The sequence below is a fragment of the Podarcis bocagei genome, assembly GCF_964188305.1.
Source record: "Podarcis bocagei genome assembly, chromosome: W".
In the NCBI taxonomy this organism is placed as follows: Eukaryota; Metazoa; Chordata; class Lepidosauria; order Squamata; family Lacertidae; genus Podarcis; species Podarcis bocagei.
This window is the reverse complement of record NC_138131.1, coordinates 65,249,603-65,276,630: the sequence shown is the minus strand read 5'-3', so window position 1 is coordinate 65,276,630 and position 27,028 is coordinate 65,249,603. Positions and strand designations below refer to the sequence as shown.

General features: G+C 48.3%; 2 protein-coding genes and 1 pseudogene across 5 annotated transcripts; 2 read left to right on the top strand and 1 right to left on the bottom strand.

Moving 5' to 3' along the window:
- The first annotated feature begins 1,821 nt into the window (after window positions 1-1,821).
- Window positions 1,822-2,409, top strand: LOC308578246 (barrier-to-autointegration factor pseudogene; annotated as a pseudogene). Its single transcript has one exon. The product of its transcript is annotated as a barrier-to-autointegration factor pseudogene (transcript).
- Window positions 2,410-6,726: 4,317 nt separating this feature from the next.
- Window positions 6,727-8,895, bottom strand: LOC308577990 (anaphase-promoting complex subunit CDC26-like). The gene is made up of 2 exons (XM_081178301.1): window positions 8,676-8,895; window positions 6,727-7,158 (listed from the first exon to the last, which is right to left on the bottom strand). The coding sequence occupies exons 1-2, from the start codon at window positions 8,754-8,756 to the stop codon at window positions 7,012-7,014; spliced, it is 228 nt and encodes a 75-aa protein (XP_081034427.1). The 5' UTR covers window positions 8,757-8,895; the 3' UTR covers window positions 6,727-7,011.
- A 182-nt stretch (window positions 8,896-9,077) lies between these two features.
- On the top strand, window positions 9,078-24,615 carry LOC308578267 (U4/U6 small nuclear ribonucleoprotein Prp4-like). Of its 3 annotated transcripts, none has more exons than XM_081178515.1 (14): window positions 9,078-9,128; window positions 10,529-10,706; window positions 15,784-15,970; window positions 16,073-16,160; window positions 16,350-16,429; window positions 16,657-16,750; window positions 17,196-17,290; window positions 17,757-17,815; window positions 18,667-18,790; window positions 20,956-21,045; window positions 21,643-21,765; window positions 22,952-23,059; window positions 23,465-23,583; window positions 24,000-24,615. In XM_081178515.1, exons 1-14 carry the CDS (start codon window positions 9,105-9,107, stop codon window positions 24,191-24,193), a joined length of 1,563 nt encoding a protein of 520 aa, XP_081034641.1. In that variant the 5' UTR covers window positions 9,078-9,104; the 3' UTR covers window positions 24,194-24,615. The 3 variants fall into 3 exon arrangements, with proteins under 3 accessions (XP_081034641.1, XP_081034640.1, XP_081034642.1); XM_081178514.1 differs by having other exon boundaries at window positions 9,081-9,137; XM_081178516.1 differs by lacking the exon at window positions 9,078-9,128 and adding an exon at window positions 9,156-9,336.
- Window positions 24,616-27,028: the final 2,413 nt, after the last annotated feature.

Sequence of the window (27,028 nt, the reverse complement as noted above, 5' to 3'; positions counted from 1 at the left end):
TTAAATAAAATCAGAAAAACAAGGACTGCAAATAGAGCCATATTGGACCTCTGAGAAGTAGAAGCATGCATATGTACTTAGTACTTGGTTTGGGCCCCTTTTGCATCAATTACTGCCTATCAGCCTGTGGCACTGCTGAGGTGTTATGAAAGACCAGGATGCTTCAATAGCAGCCTTCAGCTCTTCTGCATTGCTCGGTCTTATGTCTCTCATCTGTCTCTTGGCAGTGCCCCATAGATTCTCTATGGGGTTCAGGTCAGGCGAATTAGCTGGCCAATCAAGCACAGTAATCCCATGGGCATTGAACCAGGTTTTGGTATTTTTGGCAGTGTGGGCAGGTGCCAATTCCTGCTGGAAAATGAAGTCAGCATCCCCATGAAGAATGAAGTGCTCCAAAATCTCCTGGTAGACGGCTGCATTGACCCTGGACTTAATGAAGCACAGTGGACCAACACCAGCTGATGACATGGCTCCCCAAATCAACACAGACTGTGGAAACTTCACACTGGACTTCAAGCATCTGGCATTGTGTCCCTCCCCGTTCTTCCTCCAGACTCTGGGTCCTTGGTTTCCAAATGAGATGCAAAAGCTGTTCTTATCAGAAAAGAGATTTGCTCTATTTGCAGTCCTTATTTTGCTGATTTCATTTAATATTCTAATCATCACAATGATAACTAATAAAGGCTTGACATATCTTGCTTTGCATGTCATGAGTCTATCTCATATATTGTTGTTGTTTAGTCGTTTAGTCGTGTCCGACTCTTCGTGACCCCCTGGACCAGAGCACGCCAGGCACTTCTGTCCTCCACTGCCTCCCGCAGTTTGGTCAAACTCATGCTGGTAGCTTCGAGAACACTGTCCAACCATCTCGTTCTCTGTCGTCCCCTTCTCCTTGTGCTCTCCATCTTTCCCAACATCAGGGTCTTTTCCAGGGAGTCCTCTCTTCTCATGAGGTGGCCAAAGTATTGGAGCCTCAGCTTCAGGATCTGTCCTTCCAGTGAGCACTCAGGGCTGATTTCCTTCAGAATGGAGAGGTTGGATCCTCTTGCAGTCCATGGGACTCTCAAGAGTCTCCTCCAGCACCAGAATTCAAAAGCATCCATTCTTCAGCGATCAGCCTTCTTTATGGTCCAGCTCTCACCTTTTAAGCTGAATTCCTGAAATAAATGAACTTCTCCACAATATTCTAATTTTCCGAGTTTCACCTGTATACTGGCCACATTCACAAAACACACTTAAAACACTATTGTTTTAAATAGTCATGGCTTCCCTCAAAGAATCCTGGGAACTGATTTGCTAAGAGGGCTGATGTCAGGGAACTGACATCGGAGCTAGAGGCGGAGGGAAGGCTCTTAAATGATGCTGGAGAAGGGCCCAGCAGGGAGAGATGCAGCTCCGCAGATGGGGAAGCAAATCAGCGCAACACCAGGGATATAGAGGGGCTGATGGGGGAATCGGCGAGAGGGCTCCAGGACTCTTCACCGGACACCAGCGGGGAGAGCACGGGTCCTCCGCTACCCACGCCCACCCTGCACAGAAGACTTCCGCGCAGAGAGAGTAGGAGGAGACTGGGTGTCAAACAACTTTTATGTTGGAAAAGATTTAAGAAACGCCCACTGACGGATTCTGCTAGCGACTGAGGCAGCCACGAATTGAAGGGCTATGCAGACAGAAAAGTTTAACAAGGCAACATAACCAGGAGAGGCAGCAACTTACGCATGAGCAACCCCATACCCATTACAGCTGAGAACCCCTTTTCTGCTCCCAGAGCAGTTTATCAATCCCTCTTCACAGGGAACTCTGGGAATTGTAGCTCTGTGAAGAGACTAGTGGGTCTTCTAACAACTCTCAGCACCCTTTGATGGGAGCAGTGGTTGAGGCGAGAGAGCAGGCAGAGCTGCAGGCAACATGACCACCAGTCAGAAGCATCAGGACTTCATGGCTGAGCCCATGGGGGACAAGTCTCTTGGTACTTTAGCTGGCATTGGAGATGTACTTGGCAGGAAGCTGGAAGACAAAGGCTTTGACAAGGCGTACGTGGTTCTGGGACAGTTCTTAGTGCTGAAGGACCTCTTCCGCGAGTGGCTGAAGGACACATGCGGTGCCAACGCCAAGCAATCCAGAGACTGTTATGGCTGCCTGAAGGAATGGTGTGATGCTTTCTTGTGATTGTTGGCCAAAGCCTGGTGGATGCTGTGAGGGCTTTTGTAGTTGAATAGAGATTGTTTCTCCCCATCTCTCTCAGCACCTACTTCTTATAAACCTTCCAACATCTACACAAGCTGCTGAGGGCTATTGCTCCCAACACTGGGGCAGGGTGGGGGGAAGCCACGGCTGCCTTTTAATGTAACTGAATCTTTTTTCCTCCAGGGAGAGGATTGAGAAACATCAAATGTTCTAAACATCAAGTAGGTCGTTGTTTTTTACGTGGCTTTAATAGCACACCCCCCCCTCACTGTTAGGCCACCCAACTCCAGAACCAGACCTGCCTGCTAACAATAATGGAAGTTCCCCTACTACCTTTGTTTGAGCTCCAGTTAGACTGAGATTTACCCGTCAATTCTGAAGACAAAAGATGTTATTAGGATTATTACAGTGGTGCCCCGCAAGACGAATGCCTCGCAAGACGAAAAACTCGCTAGACGAAAGGGTTTTGCGGTTTTTGAGCTGCTTCGCAAGACGAATTTCTCTATGGGCTTGCTTCACAAGACGAAAACGTATTGCAAGTTTGTTTCCTTTTTCTTAAAACCGTTAATACCCAGGGTGCATTGCTTGAAGAGGTGCAGTTGCGACTTGACTTCGAGGAGCAACTCATAGCACGTGGTGTGGTAGTATTTTTTGAAGTTTTTGAAGACTTTGCTGCTTTTTGAAGCTTTCCCAAAACTTCTTTTGCAGCCATTTGGTAAGTTAAACTTTTAAAACTTTTTTGGGGGGTTTTGGATTTTGGGTTGGGGTGTTTGGAAATCAAGGACTTGGTGTTGGGGAGGGGTTTGTAAGAATCTGGAAGCTTGTGTGTTTTTTTCCTGCATTTTTTGTGACCATTGGGCCACTCTGCTGGTTTTTTTTTTTTAAAAAACTGGGTTTGAATTTCTGTGTGGTGGGTGGCTGGGGGAACAGTTGAGGAGGGGTTTGCAATAATTTGGAAGCTTGTGTGGTTTTTTCTGCATTTTTATGATTTTCTGTGACCATTGGGCCACTCTGCTGTGTTTTTTTTTAAAAAAATTCTGGGTTTGAATTTCTGTGTGGTGGGTGGCTGGAGGAACAGTTGGGGAGGGGTTTGCAACAGTTGGGGAGGGCCTGGGGGAACAGTTGGGGAGGGGGTTGCAACAGTTGGGGAGGGGGTTGCAACAGTTGGGGAGGGGCTGGGGGAACAGTTGAGGTTTTTGAAGACTTTGGTGATTTTTGAAGCTTTTCCAAAACTTCTTTTGCAGCCAATCGGTAAGTTAAAGTTTTAAAACTTGGGGGGGGGGGGTTGGATTTTGGGTTGGGGTGTTTGGAATTCAAGGACCTGGTTCTGGGTTTGAATTTCTGTGTGGTGGGTGGCTGGGTGCTTTTGAATTTTTTGGAATTGAAGCACTGATTTATTTATTTTTGGGGGTTTGCGAAGGTAGGAGCTGTGCTGCCATGGGACCCAAGAAGACTGCTGCTGCAGAGGCCGGCGAGGGGAAGAAGGCGAAGGTTACGCTGGAAATGAAGAAGGAGATCATCCGGAAGCACGGCGGTGGAATGCGTGTGACAGACCTCGCCAGGGAGTACGGGAGGAATCCATCGACCATCGGGACCATCCTGAAGGTGAGGGAGAAGATCCTTGCGACTGATGCAGCCAAGGGAGTCACCAGGATCGTGAAGAACCGCCCAGCTGTTCTGGAGGAGGTGGAGAAGTTGCTGCTCATCTGGTTAGAAGAGAAGCAGCGTGCAGGGGACACAGTGACTGAGGCCATCATTTGTGAGAAGGCCAAGGCCTTGCACGCAGACCTCGTCCGGGAACAGCCAGGAACCTCAGGCGAGCCAGAAGTCTTCAAGGCAAGCAGAGGCTGGTTTGACCGGTTCAAGACAAGATCTGGAATCCACAGCGTGGTCAGGCATGGAGAGGCTGCAAGTTCTGATGTTTCTGCGGCTGAAGACTTTGCAGCGGAGTTCCTGGAGGTTGTGACGACGGAGGGCTACGTTCCACAGCAGGTCTTCAACTGTGACGAGACCGGGCTGTTTTGGAAGAGGATGCCCAAAAGGACTTTCATCACACAGGAGGAGGCCACGTTGCCTGGCCACAAGCCCATGAAGGACCGTCTGACCCTGCTCTTCTGTGCCAACGCAAGCAGCGACCTGAAGATCAAGCCCCTGCTGGTGTACCACTCGGAGAACCCACGGGCCTTCAAGAAACACAAGGTCGACAAGGAGCAGCTGAGTGTCATGTGGCGATCCAACAGTAAGGCTTGGGTCACACGTGTGCTGTTTGTGGACTGGGTCAATCTTGCTTTTGGCCCTGCTGTCAAACAGTACCTGCTGGACAACGACCTGCTGCTGAAGGCTTTGCTTCTGATGGACAATGCTCCTGCTCATCCTAAAGGCCTTGAGGAGGACTTGTTGGAGGAGTTCAGCTTCATCAGCATCATGTTCCTGCCGCCTAACACCACGCCACTGCTCCAGCTGATGGATCAGCAGGTCATCGCCAATTTCAAAAAACTCTACACCAAGGAGCTTTTCAGGCGATGCTTCGAGGTGACTGATTGCACCACCATCACCCTGCGGGAATTCTGGAAGGACCACTTTGACATCGTCACCTGCTTGAAGATGATCACCACGGCCTGGAATGGGATCAGCCAGAGAAATTTGAATTGCGCTTGGCGCAGCCTGTGGCCGGACTGCGTGGCACCAAGTGACTCTGATGCACCAGAGTCAACAGTGGTGCAGGACATTGTTGCCTTGGGGAGGACCATGGGCCCTGGAGGTCACAGAGGAGGACATCAGCGAGCTGGTGGAGGAGCACGACCACGAGCTGACCACCCAGGAGCTGGTCGAACTGCAGGCAGAGGCTGCGCAGGAGCAGGCCTCGCTGGAAGAGGAGGAAGCAACTGAGGAATGGCCGTCCTCCAAAGAACTGAGGGACATTTGCCTGAAGTGGAAGGATGTGCAGGCTTTTGCACAGCGGCACCACCCTGACAAGCACGTGGCACATGACCTCGCGAACACTTTTGATACGAGGGTCATGTCGCCTTTCAGGGAGGTGCTGAAAAGGCGGATGAAGCAGCAGACCATGGGCAGGTTCTTCAGCAAGAAGCAAAGAGTGGAAGAGGAACCTTCTTCGAGTGGTCCCCCAGAGTCTTAGAAAATGTACTGTACACTTTGTTGATTTTTAAATGTTTTTCTGTCATGTTTAGAAACTTACTTGTTCCTTCAATTTTTGAAATGCTCTTTACAGTATGTGTGACTTTAAAGAGCACTTAATAAACTCTTGTTGTACCAAATTTGGCTTTGTTTGGACTTTTTTTGACCATAGGAACGCATTAATTGAATTTCAATGCATTCCTATGGGAGTTCGTGCTTCGCAAGACGAAAAATTCGCTAGACGAAAAAACTCGCGGAACGAATTAATTTCGTCTTGCGAGGCACCACTGTATTTTTGTGAGTTCTCTCCAGTATTTGATCCCCGCTATAATTTTTATGCTACTCAGTTTATTGGCAAGAACCAAAAATCAGCTGTGTTAACTAAAACGACTCCTCTCAGCACCCTTAACAAACGGCAGCTCCCAGAATTCTTTGCAGAAAACCATTACCAGCTAACGCTTGTTCTAATCAGTAAACCCAAATAAAGTAATGGACCCAAGTTAGTCTCGTTCATTAATTTCAGTGTATCTACTCTGAGTAGGACTAGCATTGGCTACAGCCCATTGCTTATGAATGGATCACACAGAATTCAAGCACAAAAGGCAGGAGCAGATGTTTTATTGCAACCCATGGACTTGTAAGGCAGCCTCTTGTGGCATACTGTTTTGCAGGAAGATTAATTTGTCAGTATGCAGCAGCTTTAGACAGAATGCCTTCTTCCCAAGACAAAAGGGGAGGGGGAATCCTCAAACACTAAGTAACATCTCCTGCACCTTTGGAGCATCTCTGTAACAAGTAGATCTTGGTACCTTGTTTCACCCCGAAAATAAAACCATATTGATCATAACCGTGGTCAACTCATCTTCGTGTGAGAAAGATGAGGAATATAGTGTGGTTGCCCCCCAAATCCATTTTGCTTCGAAGTCAGACTTTTCGTCCACTTAACTCAGTACAGTCCACTCTAAAGTAGGCGAAATTCTGCCACTGTCCACCAGACAATGGTGAACTCCTAATTCCTATCAACCTCAGCCACCCTATTTCAGTGGTCAGGGAGGATGAGAGCTATGATTCAGCACTGTCTGGAGGGCCACAGCTTCCGCACTCCTTGTCTACTCCAGGGATACAGGCAGCAAATGGTCATTTCCCAGGCTGGCAACTCAGAAGCATTTTTAACTGGTGATGTCAGCAGTTCAGCCTGGGACCTTCTGCATATCCAGTCTCTGCTCTTCCACTAATAATCTAGGGCCTCTCAGTTGTAAATAAACCCACTCTACAACCACCTCAAAGTAAAAAGTAAAAAATGCTCAATTTCACTTCTGTTGCTGCACCCATCAGCAAGGCTCAAGGTCTCTTTCACAAGTAAAAATGTCCATCTATGTTTATACAATGAAGCATGCAAAGTTAAAAACAAATATTTTATTAAGCACAGCAGCCTAGCAAGGTTGCACAAAAGAAACCATCAAGTAAGGAAGATCCCATCTTTGTAGGGAAAGCAAGACTTGCTCTGCTTGGAGGAGGAACTCCATTTAAAACCTAGAGGAGAGCAGCTCAGTCTCTTCTGCTATTTCTAAACAGAGTTTGTTGGGCTCTTGAAACAAATTCCTGCTTTCTTCCAAAGCTCACAGGTACCAGGCACTCCCACTGTCCACCCTTTGGGCTCTAGAACTCAAAGTTCCCAAACTGAGATTAACAATTGTTTGGTTTGGGCTGGGGTTTGTAGCCAATCCGGTCATGTATCATCTGCTCCCGGCTCTTATGATCAGTGCTGAGTCCCAGCGCACACTCAGCATCGCTGGCTCCCACCATGTCCACCTCCTCGCGCTTCCTACGACTCTGTGGAAACATAATTAAAGCATAATTAAAGAAAACTTCTCCAGGACAATCACATATGTACCTCCTCCGCCCATGCCATGACATGTTTTCTTTTTCAAATATAGCTGTAATGAATCTGATTCTTTGCTTTCAGATTTAAGACATTGCAAGCTGTCAAAAAATTCTGCCACAGAAAGGGGCCAAACACCTTTACTCGTGAGTGCAGGGGGCTAACATGGAGGCAACCTCAAGCATAATTTGGCATTTAGATCTGCTACTGTGTACGCACAAACACACCTTCTTGCACAGGAATACAAGTAGCCATTTTATACCAAATTGGACCATTGTTTCATCTTGTTCAGTATTGTCTACTCTAACTAACAACAATATTGCAGGATTTCAGGCAGGGAGTCTCCCAGCCCTACCTGGGAGACTGAACTTGGGAGCTTCTGCATGCAAAGGAAATGCTTTACAGCTGAGCTTATGGTCATGGAACAAAACACAGGAAGCTGCCTTTTACAGAGTCAGACCATTGGATCCACTTAGCTCAGTATTGTCCACCCTGTTTGGCAGCACTTCTCCACGGTTTCAGGCAGGAAGCCTCTTCCAAACTTACTTGGGGATACTCACAATTGAACCTGGGACCTTCTCAATGCAAAGAAAACCCTTTGACACTGAGCTGCGACCTTTTCCCCAGCCAACAACCTTTTATTAAAACAAGCAAATGGCAGCCCTGAGGAGCCAGTGTTCTTTCTCCGTACTGTGCATAATTTTATAAGCTTGTTTGTGCATGTTCCACCCAAGTAAGAACAGTGGGGGGGGGGACTGCGCCCAACTCCAGCGGGTGGCTCTACCTCACCGCCTGTTTACTATACTCGGTACCCTCCTGAGTGGGAGAGAGAAGACCGGGCCTTGCAGCTCAATAACAAACAGGATGGCTACTCCCCTTGTGAGGAGAAACAGGTTTTTAAAAAAGAAAAGAGAAAGCAAGGCCAAGAGAATCTCTAAGCATGTGCAGAGTGCGCAAACAACAACACCAACACCGAAGAAAGGTGGGCAAGGAGCGCCTTGCCGTCCCGCAACCAACCAACCAACCAACCACTCACCCCAGTGGCATAGCGTGGGGGGTGCAAGGGGGGCAGGCCGCACCGGGCGCAACATCTGGGGGGGGCGCGCTCGCTGCCTCCGGAGTCGCCGAAGAGCCTCGGGCGCAGGCTGTAGCGGAGCCGCATGTCTCGCGGAACCGACGAGCTGTGCGCGCGCCCGGGCTGAAGGCGCCCGGCAGGCAGCGGCTCTCAGTGCTCGCCGCGGAGGACGCGCCAGGCAGCCCCTCCTCACAGCCCCGCCTCCGCCGGTGCTGCTGCCGCTGCTGGACCGTTGCATTTTCCTCGCCTCTCTGCCCCCCTCCTCCTCCGGGCAAGCGGCGTCGTTTGGGCAGCAGCGCCAGCAGCAACTCGCAGGTTAGGGGTTAGGGGGGCGCAAATTACGTGCCTTGCCCCGGGTGCTGACAACTCACGCTACGCCGCTGACTCACCCACCTCGAGTTCCTTGCGGGCGCCGTCGAACTCCTCGATGTCGTCCAGCTTCAACTCAAGCCGCGTCGGTTTCCGCCGCAGCATCTTGCAAGCAGACCTTTCCCCACACTGCGGCTCTCTCGCACGTGCGCAGTAGCTCCCCGCTCTTTTCTTCACCTGCACCTCTAGTTCAGACGCCGACGCCAGAGGCTCGATCCCACCACGCCCCACGTCGCCAGCCAGCAACCCGGAAGCTCTCGCTCCGCATAACCATGGAGCTCCAGGGAAGCTAGAGCGGCCCACTCTCCGGGATGGAATGGAAAGGCATCATTGGCTGTGGCGCTCTGCAAGGGCGGGGGAAGCCGCTGTGCCGGAAGTGTTTGTGGGGAGCCCGTTGCGTGTGATTCCCCCACTACAGAGCCCCGGTCTGAGAGCAGGGGTCGGGAAAGCGCCATGGCTGCGTCGCGGATCGCCGCGGTGAATAAGGCAGGGGGTTTGAAACTGGGATAGAATGTGGTTTCTTTGTTTAAAAAACGTGTATCTTTTCATAGAAATGATAAAATGAAAAATCTGTTTGAAAGACACCAGTGTCTACTTATTTACTGCAGTGACTAACGTAACCTCACGTCGGTAGTAAAAGTTTTTAGAGCGTAACGGATTGTATCCAACTAAAGCTCAATTCAAGGTTGGACTCATTTGAATTAATGAATATGACTCGCTTGCGGCTGTTAATTTCAGTGGCTCTCCTCTTTCAGTTGAGCTGAGTTGGGTGCAACTCAACGCTTCAGCTTCTGCCACAAAAGGCAAAATGTTATGCTTTAAGAGTTCTAATATTTCTGCTGCATTAAAACAACAAGGCATTCTTTGCCACCTTAAAGACTAACAAACGTTGTTGTTTCAAAACCACCTATTAGAGTGGACTTGTAGTCCATGAAAGTTTATGCCAGAATAAATATATATATATATATGTTAGGATTGTATCCAGTGCTATCTCTACACGGAGCAGACCCACTGAAATGAATAAACATAACCAATTCAAGCCCATTAGTTTTATTGGGCCTACTCAGAGCAAGACATGGATTTCCTTTGCTTTTAAAGTACAGTGGTACCTTGGGTTAAGAACTTAATTCGTTCTGGAGGTCCGTTCTTAACCTGAAACTGTTCTTAACCTGAGGTACCACTTTAGCTAATAGGGCCTCCTGCTCCCGCCGTGTGATTTCTGTTCTCACCCTGAAGCAAAGTTCTTAACCCGAGGTACTAGGTCTGGGTTAGCGGAGTCTGTAACCTGAAGCGTCTGTAACCTGAAGCGTCTGTAACCTGAGGTACCACTGTACCATGATACTCATGGACTAACAGGACTGTTCCTGTGGAATATTTTATGTTAGTCACTGTAATAAATATATTACCAAACAGTATAATCCTTAACAATGTCAACTCACAAGAAAGTCCTATTGAGTTCAGTAGTGCTGACTCCCACAGAGGTGGGCTTAGGGTTTTAGCCTTAATGATTAACAGTATGCTGGGATTCAAAACAAAATTGTCTCATGTACTGTTTGATGGGGTGGGGGCTGTCAGATGTGCGCAGATGTCATGAGTCAGGAGTATAGGGGGAGGGGAGCTGGTTACTGCCTTTTGGCTCCATTCCTCTCCAGCCTCCTCTTCTGCCTCAGTCTGGACTGCTCTCTGCCCCATGTCTCTTCCTGCTCACTAAAGCCTGTTGCCTCTTCTCCCTCTGACCATGCATCGCTGCCCCCCTGGCTCTGAGCCTTCTTCCCCAGTTCTCTGCATCAAGCCAGCCCATGACAGCAGGTGGGGGAAAATCCAAATTTGCTCTCTTCCTTCTCCATGTAGGCTACTGCTGAGTTTCCTTCTTGCAGGGTTCAAAAACAAAGGCTTCAGATCAAGGGGATGCTCCTCCAGCCAAGAAAGCCCCAATTTTCTATGGGAGCTTAGAGGAGAAAGAGCAAGAGCGTCTCCTCAAAGGGGAGTCTGGGTTGATGGGCAAGGATGCAGTCAAAGCAGCTATTGAGGCTGGCAACATCAATATCACCAGTGGTAAGAGATGGTAGTGAGCTGACTGGGAGATGGAAGGAAAAGGATGGAGGGAAGAACTGCTTAGTGGGGCTGATAATTTGTTTAGAATGCTTGCAAGCAGGCCATTTTCAGCAAATGCTCTCAGAGAAGTTCTCAGTTCAATACTAAAATTACAATTAAATCAGGAAGTCCTTTAAAACAAATCACACTAAAGCATTACACAGCATAATGAGATTAAACGAGATGCTGACATAAAACCACATGCAAACAAAGAAGACATTCACTTGGTGCTGACAGAATGCCACAACTAAGAAGCCTGTGTCATTGTCCACCATACTTCCAAGGGTGGTAGGACCTAGAATATATCTTAATGTTTGGGTGGGTTCATGTGGGAACAGGTAATCTTTCAACTAGCCTGGCCCCAACCCATTTGGGGCTTTGTAGGTCAAAATCTGCACTTTGGCTTGAGCTTGGCAATGAACTTTAATCCAGTGTATCTCTTTAGGACAGGCAAAATAGGTTCCATATGACCAGTCCCATTTATTTGCTTTAACTGTAGTTTCCAAGCAATCTTCAAAGGCAGCCCCAAGTACAGTGCGTTATAGTAATCAGCCCATGGATAAATGTGACCAGGCTATCTTTATCCCAGGGATGCTATCAGTTATACATACAGTGGTACCTCCAGTTACAAACCTAACCCGTTCCAGAGGTCCGTTCGTAACCGGAAACCGCTCGTAACATGAAGTGCGCTTCCGCTAATGGCACCTCCCGCTGCTGCCGCACCACCGGAGCGTGGTTTCTGCTCGCATCCCGGGACAAAGTTCACAATGAGGGGCATCTACTTTCGGGTTAGTGGAGCGCGTAACCCGAAGAATTTGTAAGGGGGACGGTTCGCAACATGAGGTACCACTGTAGTTCTTTACAGGAGAAAGCAAGCAAGAGACAAATCCCTGCCCTGAGGTCTTTATAATTTAAATCTAGATAGGGGTAGCAAAAAGCAAAACACTAGATGAGAAGGAGTGTCACAGGTGGCAGCAGATCAATGTGGGTAGGTTTCGTTTCAGGGGAACAAATGCTTGTTGGCTAGCTCCTGCGCATCTGCAGATCCTATTTGTTCCCTCTGGATATAAAAATGTGTACTTCCAGTGGCCATAAGAGATTGTGCTCTCTTACCCCCCCCCCCCAGCAAAACATTAATTACATTTTGCCTTTGTATGAATGTTGATTTTAAGCCATTTGGGGAGCCAGTTTTGGCTGAAAAGAGGGATAATAATAATAATAAATTTTATTTATATCCCACCCTCCCCAGCCGAAGCCGGTCTCAGGGCGGCTAACAACAATCAAATAATCAGTCAAATAGTCACACAATCTAAAAATATTTCATTATGAAAATTAATTAAATCGAATTGATGGCAACCAATTAAGCAAAATTCTGTGCAGGTTGCCAGAGGAGGGAGTCAGGCTGTGCCCTGACCAAAGGCCTGGCGGAACAACTCTGTCTTGCAGGCCCTGCGGAAAGATGTCAGGTCCCGCAGGGCCCTAGTCTCTTGGGACAGAGCGTTCCACCAGTTTGGAGCCGCAGCCGAGAAGGCCCTGGCTCTAGTTGAGGCCAGCCTAACCTCTCTGAGGCCTGGGACCTTGAGGATGTTATTATTTGCAGACCGTAGGTTTCTCTGTGGGGCATACCAGGAGAGGCGGTCCCGTAGGTACGAGGGTCCTAGGCCGTATAGGGCTTTAAAGGTTAAAACCAGCACCTTAAACCTGATCCTGTACTCCACCGGGAGCCAGTGCAGCTGGTATAGTACCGGATGAATGTGCTCTCGCAGCGAAGACCCCATAAGGAGTCTCGCCGCGGCATTCTGCACCCGCTGGAGTTTCTGGGTCAGTCTCAAGGGCAGCCCCACGTAGAGCGAGTTACAATAATCCAGTCTGGAGGTGACCGTCGCATGGATCACAGTGGCTAGGTCAGGACGAGAGAGATAAGGTGCCAACTGCTTAGCTTGGCGGAGATGAAAAAATGCCGCCTTTGTTATAGCTGTAATCTGCGCCTCCATAGAGAGGGAGGTATCGAAGATTACACCCAAACTCTTAACGGACGGTGCTGGCACTAATTGCACCCCCGCAAGAGATGGGAGTTGCCCCCTCGATCCCATATCGTCCCGCCCCAGCCAGAGGACCTCTGTCTTCGAAGGATTTAACTTCAACCGGCTCCCACGTAACCATCCAGCCACAGCTTCCAGACATCTGGTCAGTGTGTCTGGGGCCGAGTCAGGATGGCCATCCATCAACAGATAGAGTTGGGTGTCATCAGCATACTGATGGCAACCCAGCCCAAAACTCCGGACAAGCTGGGCGAGGGGGCGCATAAAGATGTTAAAAAGCATCGGGGAGAGAATTGCACCCTGAGGCACTCCACACACCAAGGAGTGGCGTGATGACAATTCCCCCCCAAGCGCCACCCTCTGTCCCCGACCAGAGAGAAACGAGCGCAGCCATTGAAGGACTGTGCCCTGGATCCCCACGTCGGCAAGGCGGTGGTCCAGGAGTTCGTGATCGACCATGTCAAAGGCTGCTGACAGATCTAGAAGAATCAGCAGCCCCGACCTGCCTCGATCCAGCTGCCTGTGGAGATCATCTGTTAGGACGACCAGAGCCGTCTCGGTCCCATGACCAGCCCGGAAGCCGGACTGGAATGGATCCAGAGCAGATGTTTCATCCAGAAACCTACCAAGCTGTTCAGCAACCGCTCTCTCAATCACCTTACCCAGGAATGGAAGATTCGAGACTGGGCGGTAATTGGATAGATCTGAGGGATCTAATGATGTTTTCTTTAAGAGCGGACGCACCACCGCCTCCTTCAGTTCCCCTGGGAATAATTTGTTCCCCTGGGACAAATTGATGATATCCCCCAGGGGGCCCCGCACCTCGTCTGGACACGCTCTAATCAGCCATGACGGGCACGGGTCAAGAGGACAGGTGGTGGGCTTTCCAGCTTGGAGGAATCTGTCCACATCGGCTGGAGATATCCGGTCAAAGTGGTCCAATACTGGACCCGAGCACAGTCGAGGGGCCTCCAGTTCCTTTATTGTATCCAAATTGGCAGGGAGGTCATGGCGGAGCAACAGGACCTTCTCCGCAAAAAAGCTCGCAAATGCCTCACAGCTGTGTGTCAGATTGTTATTTAAATTTGGCTGTCCTTCAAGGGACGTTAAGAGACCGAATTATACTAAATAATTGCGCCGGGCGAGAGCTAGCGGATGCAATGGAGGCCGAGAAGTAAGACTTCTTAGCGGCCTTCACTGCCATCTCATAGGTTTTCATAAAAGCCCTATAAGATGTTCTTGAGGCTCCGTCACGGGCACCCCGCCATACTCGCTCTAGCCGTCTGAGGTCCCGCTTCATTTTCCGAAGCTCCTCGGTAAACCAGGGAGCCCGGTTTCTGCGGGGTCGCAGAGGGCGCTTAGGTGTGATCTCATTGATGGCTGCCAGGAGCTGGGTATTCCAGCCCTCAACAAGCTCAGTCAATGAGTCGCCGGGGGAGCAAGGTCCCGCAAGGCTTGACGGAATCTATCCGGGTCCATCAGCCTCTGCGGGCGAGCCCAAATCGGCTCGCCACCTAAGCAGGGTGGGGGTGGAAAGTCAATCCTGGCTTTCAGAGCATAGTGATCAGACCATGGCACCTTCATCGAAGGAGACATGATCACATCTATACCGGCGCCAAAGATCAAATCCAGCGTGTGGCCTGCTTGATGTGTGGGGCCCGAAACAAACTGGGAGAGCCCTACTGTCGCCATGGAAGACACCAGGTCCAGAGCCAGTGAGGAGGGAGTGGCATCAGCATGGAAGTTGAAGTCTCCCAATACCAATAGGTTAGGGAACTCCAAGGCCCAGCCGGCCACCGCCTCCAGCAGGCCTGACAGGGTGGCTGCTGGTGCGTTAGGTAGCCGGTACACCAGCCAGACAGCCAAGCTCTCCTCGGAGCCCCACACTAGACCAACACATTCAATGCCGGGGATCGATGGCGGTGGTAGAGCCCTGAAAGAACAATCTTCCCGGATTAATACTGCCACCCCTCCCCCGCGGCCCACAGTCCGTGACTGGTGGAGGACGGAGAAACCCGGGGGTGCAATCTCTCGTAAGGTAACAGTTACCCCTTCGCGCACCCAGGTCTCCGTCACACAAGCCAGGTCGACTCCCTGCGAGGTAAAGAAATCTCGCAGGGTAGTGGTTTTGTTGCCTATAGACCTGGCATTGCACAACACCAGTGAAGGAGGTGAGTAATCCTTGCTCACCCTACCCTTGTCTCTCGGGATGGGGCGCAGATTGGAAGGGGTACGAGCATATCCGTATCTCGATCCCCTTCGCCTATAACATCTGCCCCCACCGCCATACCTCCCTCGCCCCTCCACGGTAGCAATCCCAAGCCTCATACTAACCTCCATTTACAAAATAGAAAACAAAACAACCAAAACAATTATGCCCAAACAAAACCAGTCCCCACCCCACTCAAATGTCCAACCCCAAAACCAAAACAAGACGGAACAAACAAAAATACATAGATAAAAACCACCATTCACGGTGGTACAACAAAGTAAACAATAAAAACACCTTTAAAACAACTTAAAATATATATAAACATCTTTAACATTTGCTGCAGATAATGAAATAATATAATATTATAAAAAACAACAACCCCCATTTAAGGTGCTGCAAATTAAAAGCAATTAAAACATTTAAAACTATTTTGTCCATTGCTGCCGGTAGCTGCTCAGTCCTCTAAACTGTAATGGTAGTGCAGGCCCCGCCCCCTAGGCCAGATGGAGTTGGCAGGAGAGGGAGCGGTCTTCCCAGCACTCACACAAGCAGCAACAGCAGCCGTCAAAGTCTTAAGCCACAGGCCTCACTGATAACATAAGCTTTGACCTGGACACTCAAGGAGCAGAGAGAGGTGACACAGCATATACCACATATTGTTGCTCTTTGAATGTGGCTTCATTGGAATGAAGCAAACTTTTGAAGTGAGGGTCAAGTGTTGAGGCTTTGTAGGGTCCTGTTGGGGTTGTATTTCCTATAACCTTTGGCTTTCTACTATGATCAGGTGAAGTTTTTGACTTGGAAGAGCACATCAGCGAGCGCCAGGCAGAGGTCCTGGCAGAGTTTGAGCGCCGGAAGCGTGCCAGGCAAATCAATGTTTCCACAGATGACTCTGAGGTCAAGGCCTGCTTACGAGCCCTCGGGAAGCCCATCACACTTTTTGGAGAGGGCCCTGCAGAAAGGAGGGAGAGGTGAGAGAGGATGAAATTGACTTGCTCTCACTTCCTTTTCCAGTTCATTGATGTGACTCATATAAACAAAGGCAAGTTAATCTTCACTTTATTTCTCAACAGGCTACGTAACATTCTGTCTGTGGTTGGCACAGACGCATTGAAGAAGACCCAAAAAGAAGATGAGAAGTCCAAGAAATCAAAAGAGGAGGTAATAAATTTTAAAGTGTGTTATGAGTGACAGCAGCTCTGGGGTTTCAAATGGGAGTCTTCACAAACCCTGGGAGCTCACACTTTCCCACTGAGCTCCGACCTTTCCCCTTAGCTATAAATGTGTGCCCACTATAGTACCCAAGTCTCACAAGAGATACCCACCCCTTTAATGTTTCATTTCTCTTAGTATCAGCAAACCTGGTACCACGAAGGACCAAATACCTTGAAGACGGCCAGACTGTGGATCGCCAACTACTCCCTCCCTCGGTAAGGGGCTGGGATTGAGAAATGCTAACGCAAACATTGATGAGGCCTTGTATATCTATTGTCCCTAACTAGAGTGGTGGTGATGGTTGAGAAATGGGGGATTTCAAACCCACCTCAAAAGACAGATGGCACGTGGCAGAAGAATTGTCACCATTACAACTTGTAGGCCTCTGCAAGGGTTGAATATGGGCAAGACCTGGTTGCATTAATTTTTGTTCCCTTCACAGGGCAATGAATCGATTGGAGGAAGCCCGGCTGCTCAAGGAGGTCCCTGAGGCCACACGGACTTCCCAGAAACAGGAGCTGCACAAATCTCTAAGGGTAAGTGGGACCCATCTCTGCTATGACTTAAAAGTTCTGGGCACTGGGCTGCTGCAGCCCAGAAGGCCCCCGAGATGCTGAGGTTCAAATGAGCTTGCAGAAGGCTTCTGTGCCTCTGCTCCTCCTCAGCATAATTCAATGGTAGATCAAATGCTTTGCATGTGGATGATCCCAGGTTGACTCCCTGGCATCTCCATCTCCTGGACAAGGAAAGATCTCTGCTGGTTGCTTGGAATTCAGCTGCCAGTTCAGAGCACATAACATTGCACTAAATGGGTCCCACAATTCAGCTCAGTAGGAAACACTACTGGGGGTGAGGTGGGGGAGCAGCCTGGGCAGGAAACGTCATCTCTTTTCTTTACCATCTCAGCGCCATCTCATTTTATTGAGCCCTTCATTTCCTCTGGTGGCAAAATATTATCTTTTTTTGTTGTTTTTCTTTCAGTCTTTGAATAATTTCTGCAGCCAAATTGGAGACGACCGCCCTATCTCCTATTGCAACTTCAGCCCCAACTCCAAGCTCCTGGCTACAGCTTGCTGGTAAACTTTGTTCTGCTTTTCATTATGTCCCTCCCAATCCTGCTAAGTTCTCCTATAGTGCACAGGAGAGGCTGCCTGAGCTGTTGGGAGCAGTCATAAAATCATAAAATTGTAGAGCTGGAAAGGATCCCGAAAGTCATCTTGTCCAACGCCCTGTAATTAGCAAGTTCTGGAAGGCTATTGTGGGAGTAGTTTTTAGAATGTGATAGTTCTGTGGGTGCATTTTATCATTTTGTTGAAGGTTGTTTTTAGACTTGCTATCTTCTGTTTTGTTTTTAGACTTGTTATCTTGCAACTGAATTTTGCTTGGTTTTTATATGTGTTTGGTTTTTTTTTTACTCTCTTAGCTTCCTTGATTGCTTTTGTTTGATTGGTTTTGTTTGTAAAACAGAAAGACAAGGGATAGAAAACATTTTAAGATAAAATAAAATGCCAGTCAGTTTTCCTTCTGCCTTTTCTCTCCCAGGAGTGGCCTCTGTAAACTGTGGTCAGTGCCGGATTGTAATCTCATCTGCACTTTGCGAGGTATAGTATCTGACTCCCACCGCACCCATTGCCAAAGCAGCCTGCTTTTCTCTTATCTTCCCTCAAATGACTGGAGCAATTACAGTATATGGCTGATTAGGAGCATAAGGCTACATGGGTGGGAGGCTATGAATTTTGAGAGTGGTGCTGTGCAAACTTCTTCCTTTATTTGTTTGTCCCCCTTGGGCTTGGGTGAGATGGCATTCCTTTCTGGAAGACAGCCTTGACTCTAATAATCAGTGTTGGGAGTCATATCCTATAGGTCCACTGCTTAGCTGCTGACTAATTCAGAGCATGGGAACGTCAGACCCGTGGGCCACATGTGGCCCTCACAGCCTCTCTGGCCCTTGGGGCTCTCTTCAAACTGCACCAACCCTGCTTGGCACCCTCCTTTAGTGTTTTTACTTGGGTGGAATGTGGCCTTGAATTCTGATCAGGCCTGGAAGGAGACTAGAAATGGGAGTGTGAAGGCAGGTAGCCTACTATACAAAGGGAAAAGCTGCATTTGTTGCTCCACCTTCTTTTGCTTTTGGCCCCTCCCACTATTGGCATGCAGCAGAAGACACTCAAGAAGGGCGTGAAGCAGGGAGAGTGAAGTGTGTGGCCTGAGGGGAAAGAGTGAATTAGTGTGGGGAGAGTGCCAAGGACCAAAGTGGAAGGCCTTGAGAGCCACATTTGGCTTACAGGGCCAAGGTTCCCCACCCCGGCTTTAGCACAAAAACTAAATTTGGAGTGATTCCCAGTCAAAGAGTCTCTTCGGAGCAATAGGAAGAGGCCCAGACTCAGACAGAGGAAGCAAGCTTAAAATTGGCTGGCTCTCAAACTGTCTGTCTGTCTCGTCTGTTCCCAAGGGCACAACACCAACGTTGGAGCCATTGTCTTTCACCCAAAGGCAACCATCTTCCTGGACAAGAAGGACGTCAACCTGGCTTCATGCGCAGCAGATGGCTCTGTCAAACTCTGGAGTCTTGAAAGGTACGCCTGGGCCCAGGAAAATCAGTTGCCTTCCCTTCCTTATTTTATTGGCTGCTGCGGGTGGTAGAGAAAAATATTAAAGAATGGCTTCCTGCTTAACCTCCTTCTGCAACAAACAAAACACTAACACAAGTGATTGAGGCAGGGGCATGACCACACCATACTTTTAAAGCACATGGCTCCCCCCAAAGAATCCTGGGAGCTGTAGTTTGTTACAAGTGCTGGGAATTATAGTCCTGTGAGGGTGAACTATAGTTCCCAGAGTTATTTTGCTGTGGGTGCTTTTGGGGGCCTGATCCAGCAGTGCTCCTCTCTCCTTATAATGAGGCTTCTTTTCTGTGTTACTGTTTCTAAACCTTTATAGAGACACGAGTTTGCTTGGCTTATTGGTTGTGCCCCCTGGCCCAAACTGTGAGGTGGGGGGTTCCCACTTCTCCCCCATGTCATACTTGTCTTACTTTTTACACCTCTTGTCTTGCTATGTCCCCAGATAGGCTGCATTTGTTCCAACAGTCAAGGCACTGTGACTCTTGGGGAAGGCAGTTGATTCTGTCAGTGCGTTATCCAAGGAAACAGAGAGAGAGCAGATTCTTTAATTGGGCCTCAGGGAAGAGGTTTATTTCTGTCAGATACTGTTGCTGTGGGCCGAAGCATCAGTGGTGGTAAATTCGCACTCCTTCTCTCAGTCTTGGGTGCCTGTGAGGTCATAGAATCATAGAATCATAGAATTGTCAAGTTGGAAGGGACCACAAGGGTCATTGAATCCAACCCCCTGCAATGCAGGAATCTTTTGCTCAAACTCATATTTAGTGATAGATTTTTTCCCACCTGTTGAACTCGAGACCCTCTTATGCAACAGTAAGGGACCTGTGGCCCATGGGCCTGACTGGGCCTGGCAGGGAACCTGATATGGCCCATGGGGCCATTTTTGCCAAGCCACACCTGCCCCACCCCTGACATCTTGTATAACATGGGGCAGGTAAAGACACGGCCGCAAAAGGAACAAGTAGAAGAGCTTTAAAACATGTTGTTCTGGGGCCATTCTGTGGCTTGTTATATTGATGTCAAATTCAAACCCCACTGGGCTAGGCTTCCTTCTGGAGTTCCCTGAGTTCCTTCACCTTTTGTTTAAGAAAGTCAGGGTTGCGTGTACAGGACTGGATCATTCCAGCAACAAGGGGGCTCAATCAAACTGAAGAGAGCAGCTACAGTAAGTGGAGCTGGTCTAGTAGCTCTTATACTTGAGGAAGTATTAGGACTTCCTCCTGCCAATGAGGTTACTGGTTCACTATCCAGTTGCTTTCTTTTGGAACACAGGGTTGTAGACCCATTGAAATGCATGGACATGCATTAATTTCACTGGGTCTACTCTGAAATGAACTGAATTGAATACAACCCCATAGGAAGCTGCTTTATAGCAAGCCAGACTAATTGCCTCTCAAGGCCACTGTTGTCTGCTCTAACAGGCAGTGGCTCTCCACAGTTTCAGGTGGGAGGATTTCCCAGCCGTACTTGGAGACACCAGGGATTGAATCTGGGATTCTTTTGCCTGCAGAGTGTGTCTACCACTGAGCCACAACTGCTCTGCTTGGGCAGGCAGGGTTTTCCCTTCTGTTTCGAATGCCCTTTGATTACTTTAATATTTGTACTTTGCAGCCCTGGGAACAATGGGGAGTAGCCTACATGAAGCATCCCAAGCTGCCTGTGTATTTTTGCAGCCAGTCAGAGACAGCATTGTTTGTTTACTTGTGAACTAGTTTTGCAAAGCCCCGTCACAACATATTTTAGGCTTGAAAGGCAGCAAGCAGTGTACAAATCTTATACAGTAGTATACTATGACTAAGCTGTTAATAAAGTCATTGGATAAAGCCAAGCTAGTCTGTGAATCTTTCAATAACAACTGAAACATTTTTCTCTTCTGGGCACCCTTCAGGGGGGTCACTTACCAGTGGTGGGTGGAGTAACTACTGTAAATTTTACCTTCACACAGCAGATTAGTTTCTGTACACACCCCCCCCCCCTCTGTCCTCCAGCCAGCCAGCTGGATCCACCCATCGCACCTTTCCCTTTCTCCTATTCTGTATTGCTCCCTCTTTATTTTAGTCTCTCTTATGGGACAGTCAGCATCATCAAGAATTTGCCGTGAGATGTTGTGTTTCTTTCAGTGATGAACCAGTGGCTGACATCGAGGGACACACAGCGAGAGTAGCCCGGGTGGCATGGCATCCCTCTGGCAGGTTTCTGGGCACCACCTGGTAAGTCAGAGGAGGGGGTGCTGCCCAAAGGGCCACACATGGCACCTGGTCTAATTTCTTGTGGGTAGCAAGGAGGTGAATAAATAGGGAAATGATGTGATGGAGAAAGAGGAAGAGCAGAGAGCAGCAGAAAGAAAAGGAAGAAAAGAGAGTTCCTTCCATTGTTAGTAGTCTCACCACCACTGGCAATGCCACCACCATGGGTTACCTTCGAAATAATTCTGCCCTCGATAGAAAAACAGTTGTTGTCATCCCCTTGTGATATGTTACTTCTTTCCACTCAGCCCAGCACTCATTACACAAGACTGGAAAGTGAGAGGTCAGAATGGGAGGAAGCTGCAGTTGAAGATCCCAATACTGAGCAGAGAATTGAATTATGTGTCCTAAATGCTACACATATCCCTGTATCAGTTGGCTGATCGTCTAAGTTTGTGGGGGCCAGGGGCAGATTAGATTAATTCCATGGTCTTAGCTTGTAGTGGAGATCAGGATAGACAATCCAGCCACCTGCTTGAACTTCGGGGGGGGGGGGACCTGTTGGGGCCTTGTGAGATATTCACTTGAGTCTTTGTCTCTTCTCCACCTCCCCCCCTGCAGCTATGACCACTCTTGGCGCCTGTGGGACCTGGAGGCTCAGGAGGAAATCTTGCACCAGGAGGGGCACAGCAAAGGAGTTTACGACATCACCTTCCATGTTGACGGCTCCCTTTCTGCCACTGGGTAAATCTACATGCATGTGCAAGTCCTAACCCTCCCTGGGGGTGTCACTGAGCAAGTATCAGCCAGTCAGTAATGATGCTCATTCTTGCTAGTTCTAAAATGCCAGAAAAGAGAGAGAACTGGTTGGGATTCTACCTTCAGAAGATCCCACTCAAGTCTTCACTCCTGGAGCTAAAAAGTCACAGGGTGGAAATTCTAATGAGGGAGGGGCCATAGCTTCGATAAGAGCGTCTGCTCTGCGTGGAGAAAGTCACAGCTTCAATCCCCAATGGTTATCTTCCTATCTATAATCCTGGAGAGCAGCTGCCAGTCAGTGTAGACACTACTGAATTAGATGGACCAATGTTCTGACTCATTTCTAGGAAACTTCCTTTGTTCCTAATAGCTTGACTGTATTCCTGAGTTTATACTGCTCATTAAAATAAAAGTTTCAACTTTTTAGGGCAATATTAAGATTTGCCCCATCATTGTTCTTAATTTGCAAATTCTGATCTGGGCAGCTCTTGCTTTAGCTTGTTTGTAATTGAGTCGATCCTTCATTGTCATGTAACTATGCTTTGGAACTCCCTGCCTATTGACATTAAGCAAGCTATATAGTTGTAGGCACCTGCTGAATCCTTTTTTTTTTTTTTTTGGCTTGAAAAGCCTACCCAAGTGCATAATTTAGTTACTTTGTTTTTAAAGTTCTACTTATTTTTATGCGTGTTTATAATGCCAATGGCTTTTAGGTATATTTGCTTTTTAATTGTTCTGTAGATTTTAGCTATGTTTCACGTTCAGTTTTTGTACTCCTCTTAGATAACTTTTTGATTTAAGTGCATAATAAATATTCTAAATCTATGCAAACAAAGTGTGCTAATTAGACTTTCCTACATGTGATTTGCCAGGTAGGTCAGATCTGGGTCCTGCTTGCAAAACCTTGGAACTGCAGACAGGAGGTGGTAGTAACATGGGAGGCAATCCGAGCTGCATTGCAGAAAGGCTTTGCTCCAATTTAACAACTGTGGTTCGCAGAAGCTCCTTTGGCTCCTGTTTAGTGATGTTAAGAGGCATCCAGCCTAGGTGACAACTAAAGAGGAAAGAAGATCCAAAGATGGCTTTAAGTGATGCCTCTTATTCAGAGTGGAAGCATGGGAAGGGGGTTGTGTGAGAAAGAGATTGTTTGACGTTTTTCTCTTCCTTTCAGTGGCCTTGATGCATTTGGCCGCGTGTGGGATCTGCGCACAGGGCGTTGTATCATGTTTTTGGAGGGTCATCTCAAGGAGATCTATGGGATCAACTTTTCCCCTAACGGGTAAGAACCAATTTGCCTTCCCCTCTTGGGGTGCAGGTCTTAATATTGACACACAGACAACTAACTTCTGCTTGGAGTAGATTAATTGAAATTAATGGAACTAATTTGGTCTGCATGCACACTATACATTCAAAGCACATTTCCCACCCCAAATCACCCTGGGAATTTTAGTTTCCCCCTCACAGAGCTTATAATTCCCTATGCCCTTAGTAAACTACAGTTCCCAGGATTCTTTGGCAGAAGCCGTGTGCTTTAAATGTATGATGGGTACATAGCCTTCCCCCCTCCTCCAATATATTTTATTAAAGCTTTTTCATAATCATGTAGGATTATGAATAGGGCTGAAACTGGGAACAACCCCCTTGCACGCAAACCCGAATTCCTCCTCTTCCGTACTTCTCATAGGTACCACATTGCCACTGAAAGCGGCGACAACACCTGTAAAGTGTGGGATCTCCGCCAGAGAAAGTGCATCTACACCATCCCTGCCCATCAGAACCTGGTGACCAGAGTGAAGTTTGAACGTAAGTCTCTGTAGCTGCTAATGCCTTTTCCCAGAAACTGAGGATATATAATGGGTTGAAAAGTACCTTGTCTGTGGTTTCCATGTGCAACATAGATTCCCAAGACTTGGATATATACCGCTCCCCACCCTCCCCAAATACACTGGCTCTTGAGAATAGCCTGTATGCTCTGTCACTCACCCTCCCTCTTCCTGCATCCCCCGTTCCCTGCTTATGGTTGGCTTTTGGGTAAGGTTTTGGGGAAACTGGTAGCACTCTGGAAGTTGTTGGACTCCCATCAGCCCCAGCCAGCATAGCTAATGGTCATGGACGATGGGAGTTGTAGTTCCTCACCCCTGCTGTAAGTGGTAAATCTCTATATTACCTCCTTAGTCCTCCTCCCCACTTCCTGTTATTTTTCTCTTTCCGCCACCCAGCAAATCATGGCAACTTCCTGCTTACTGGATCTTACGACAACACAGCCAAGGTCTGGACGCACCCAGGCTCATCCCCGCTGAAAACCTTGGCAGGACACGAGGGCAAAGTCATGGGCTTGGACATCTCCCTGGACGGGCAGCTGATCGCCACATGCTCTTATGACAGGACTTTCAAGCTTTGGATGGCAGAGTAGGCGGAAGGAGCATTTCTGCCGGATTGGCCCTGCCCAGCTCCCGCAGCCAAGGAAGGCAGCCTGCTGTGACTCCCTGGGCCTCCGCTGCAGATCAGGGCATGGTTTGATGCACTTCTGGGATACTGCCTCCTCCTAACACATGCACACACCCTCTGGTCAGGCCAAGCTGAGTTTGAGAATGCCTTTCCTATTGCATTTTGCTTTAGTTGTGTACTCTCCTCTCCCTTCCCTGTGGAATTGGCTTGCATTGATCCAGCACTACCAACCTTTAGGAATACCCAGGGTGCTAACAGAGATGGTAGGGTGGGTTGTTCTGGTTGTTATTTTGGAGTGGGGTCACAGCTTCTTCTCACTCGGACAGAGACTTTTCTTGAAAAACGACACCCTAACATTAAAGCAGAGTGGCTGCTTGAAAATGGTGACGCCTGTGTGGGTTGCGTTTTTGACACATTTCTTGAGCCAAACAGCCTCTGGTGATGGGGTGCCTCCCCTGCCCCACCCATCAGTGCTCAGCTTTCCTATTATCACTCCTGCATTCATAGAATCATAAAGTTGGTAGGGACCTTAAGGATCATTAGCCCAGGAATGGTGAAACCACAGGCCCCCTAAGCCAGATGTGGCCCTCCAGGCTTCCCTGCCTGGCCCTCAGGACTCTCCCCTGGCCACAACCCTCCACAAACCATGTTTCACATCCTCCCTGAGAGTTTTTGCCTGGCAGGAATGCGTTCTTTCACTCTGATAATACTTCTTGCTTGCCTAGATGAAGGATATGGAAGGGCGTGTGTGGATATGGAAACTGGCCTGCTGCACAGAGGTAACATTTACATTAGCTGCCCTACTCATTTTTGCCTCACCCCACCTACCACTGGCATGTGGAGCTCAGAAGGTTGCCCAGAATAATTTATATGAAGCCGTGGACAGAGATAATCTGGGGGTTGGAGCTGGGTGTTCATCAGTATGAGGATACCCAGCTCTACCTCTCATATAAATCAGAACCAGTGAAGGCGGTGAACGTCCTGTGTGGGTGTCTGGAGACAATTGGGCGATGGATGGCAGTCAATATATTGAGGTGGAATCCCGACAAGACAGAAGTATTGGGGGACGGAGGAGGGCCGGTGTGGGAAATTCCCTGGTCCTGAATGGAGTAACTGTGCCTCTGAAGGACCAGGTCACAATCTGAGGGTCATTTTAGATGCACAGCTGTCCATGGAGATGCAGGTCAATTTTGTATCCAGAGCAGTTGTCTACTAGTTCCATTTGGTACACCAGCTGCAACCCTACCTTCCTATGCACTGTCTTGCCAGAGTGGTACATGTTCTGGTTATCTCCCACTTGCACTACTGCCACATGATGTTCATGGAGCTAACTTTGAAGGTGACTTGGAAACCACAACTAATCCAGAATGTGGCAGCTACACTGGTGACTGGGAGCAGCCGCTGCGACCATATAACACGGGTTCCGGAGGATCTGCACTGGCTCCCAGTACGTTTCTGAGCACAATTCAAAGTGTGGGTGTTGACCTGTAAAGCCCTAAATGGCCTCAACCCAGTACACTTGAAGGAGCATCTCCACCCCCGTCGTTTAGCCTGGACACAGGATCCGGCTCTGAGAACCTTCTCTGCAAGAAGTGAGGTTACAGGGAACCAGGCAGAGGGCCTTCTCGGTAACGGCACCCTCCCTGGGAACGCCCTCCTGTCATATGCCAAAACATTTGAAGGCAGTCCTGTATAGGGAAGCTTTTTAATGTTTGATGTTTGATTATGCTTTTTCTTATTTCTCGGGAACAACCCAGAGGGGCTAAGGCAACTCATTCAGATGAGTGGGGTACAAATATAATAATAACAACTACAGTTGTTGTTGTTGTTGGAAGAAGAAGCTTAAACAAGAGGGCAAGGCTTATTTTCATTTTCTTTAACCCCAAAGCCATTTACAAAAAAAGTAAAATCAAGAAAAAACCACAACCAATCCTTAAAAAGTATACAGAAGTTAAAATACTAAAACAGATTAAAATTACTTCTACTTTGTAAGCATCCGGGTAGGCTTGGCAAGCACGAAAGAGAGTACAGTGAAGGCTCCTGCTTGAATTCAATAGGCCAGGAGTTCCACAGTGTTGGCATTGCCACACTAAGCAATTGAAAGACGGGTGTTGTTTGGCAGCTGTAGCAGCACCAATTCCACTGTACAAAGCGAGTGGGCACAGGTGGGGTAAGGAAATCTCATGAGTAAACGGGTCCAAGCTGTTTTGCTACCCAAGTTTTTCTTCAGTTTTACAGAGCATGATTTGCAGATTTTGTATGCTTTTTATTGTAATATATGGATCCCCCCCTAATAATAATAATAATAATAATAATAATAATAATAATAATAATAATAATTTATTATTTGTACCCCGCCCATCTGGCTGGGTTTCCCCAGCCACTCTGGGCGGCTTCCAACAAAGATGAAGAATACACTAAAATGTCACATATTAAAAACTTCCCTGATGTCTTCTGAATGTCAGGTAGTTGTTTATCGCTTTGACATCTGATGGGAGGGCGTTCCACAGGGCGGGCGCCACCACCGAGAAGACCCTCTGCCTGGTTCCCTGTAACTTGGCCTCTCGCAGTGAGGGAACCGCCAGAAGGCCCTCGGAGCTGGACCTCAGTGTCCGGGCAGAACGATGGGGGTGGAGACGCTCCTTCAGATATACTGGACCAAGGCCATTTAGGGCTTTAAAGGTCAGCACCAACACTTTGAATTGTGCTTGGAAACGTACTGGGAGCCAATGTAGGTCTTTCAAGACTGGTGTTATATGGTCTTGGCGGCCGCTCCCAGTCACCAGTCTAGCTGCCGCAT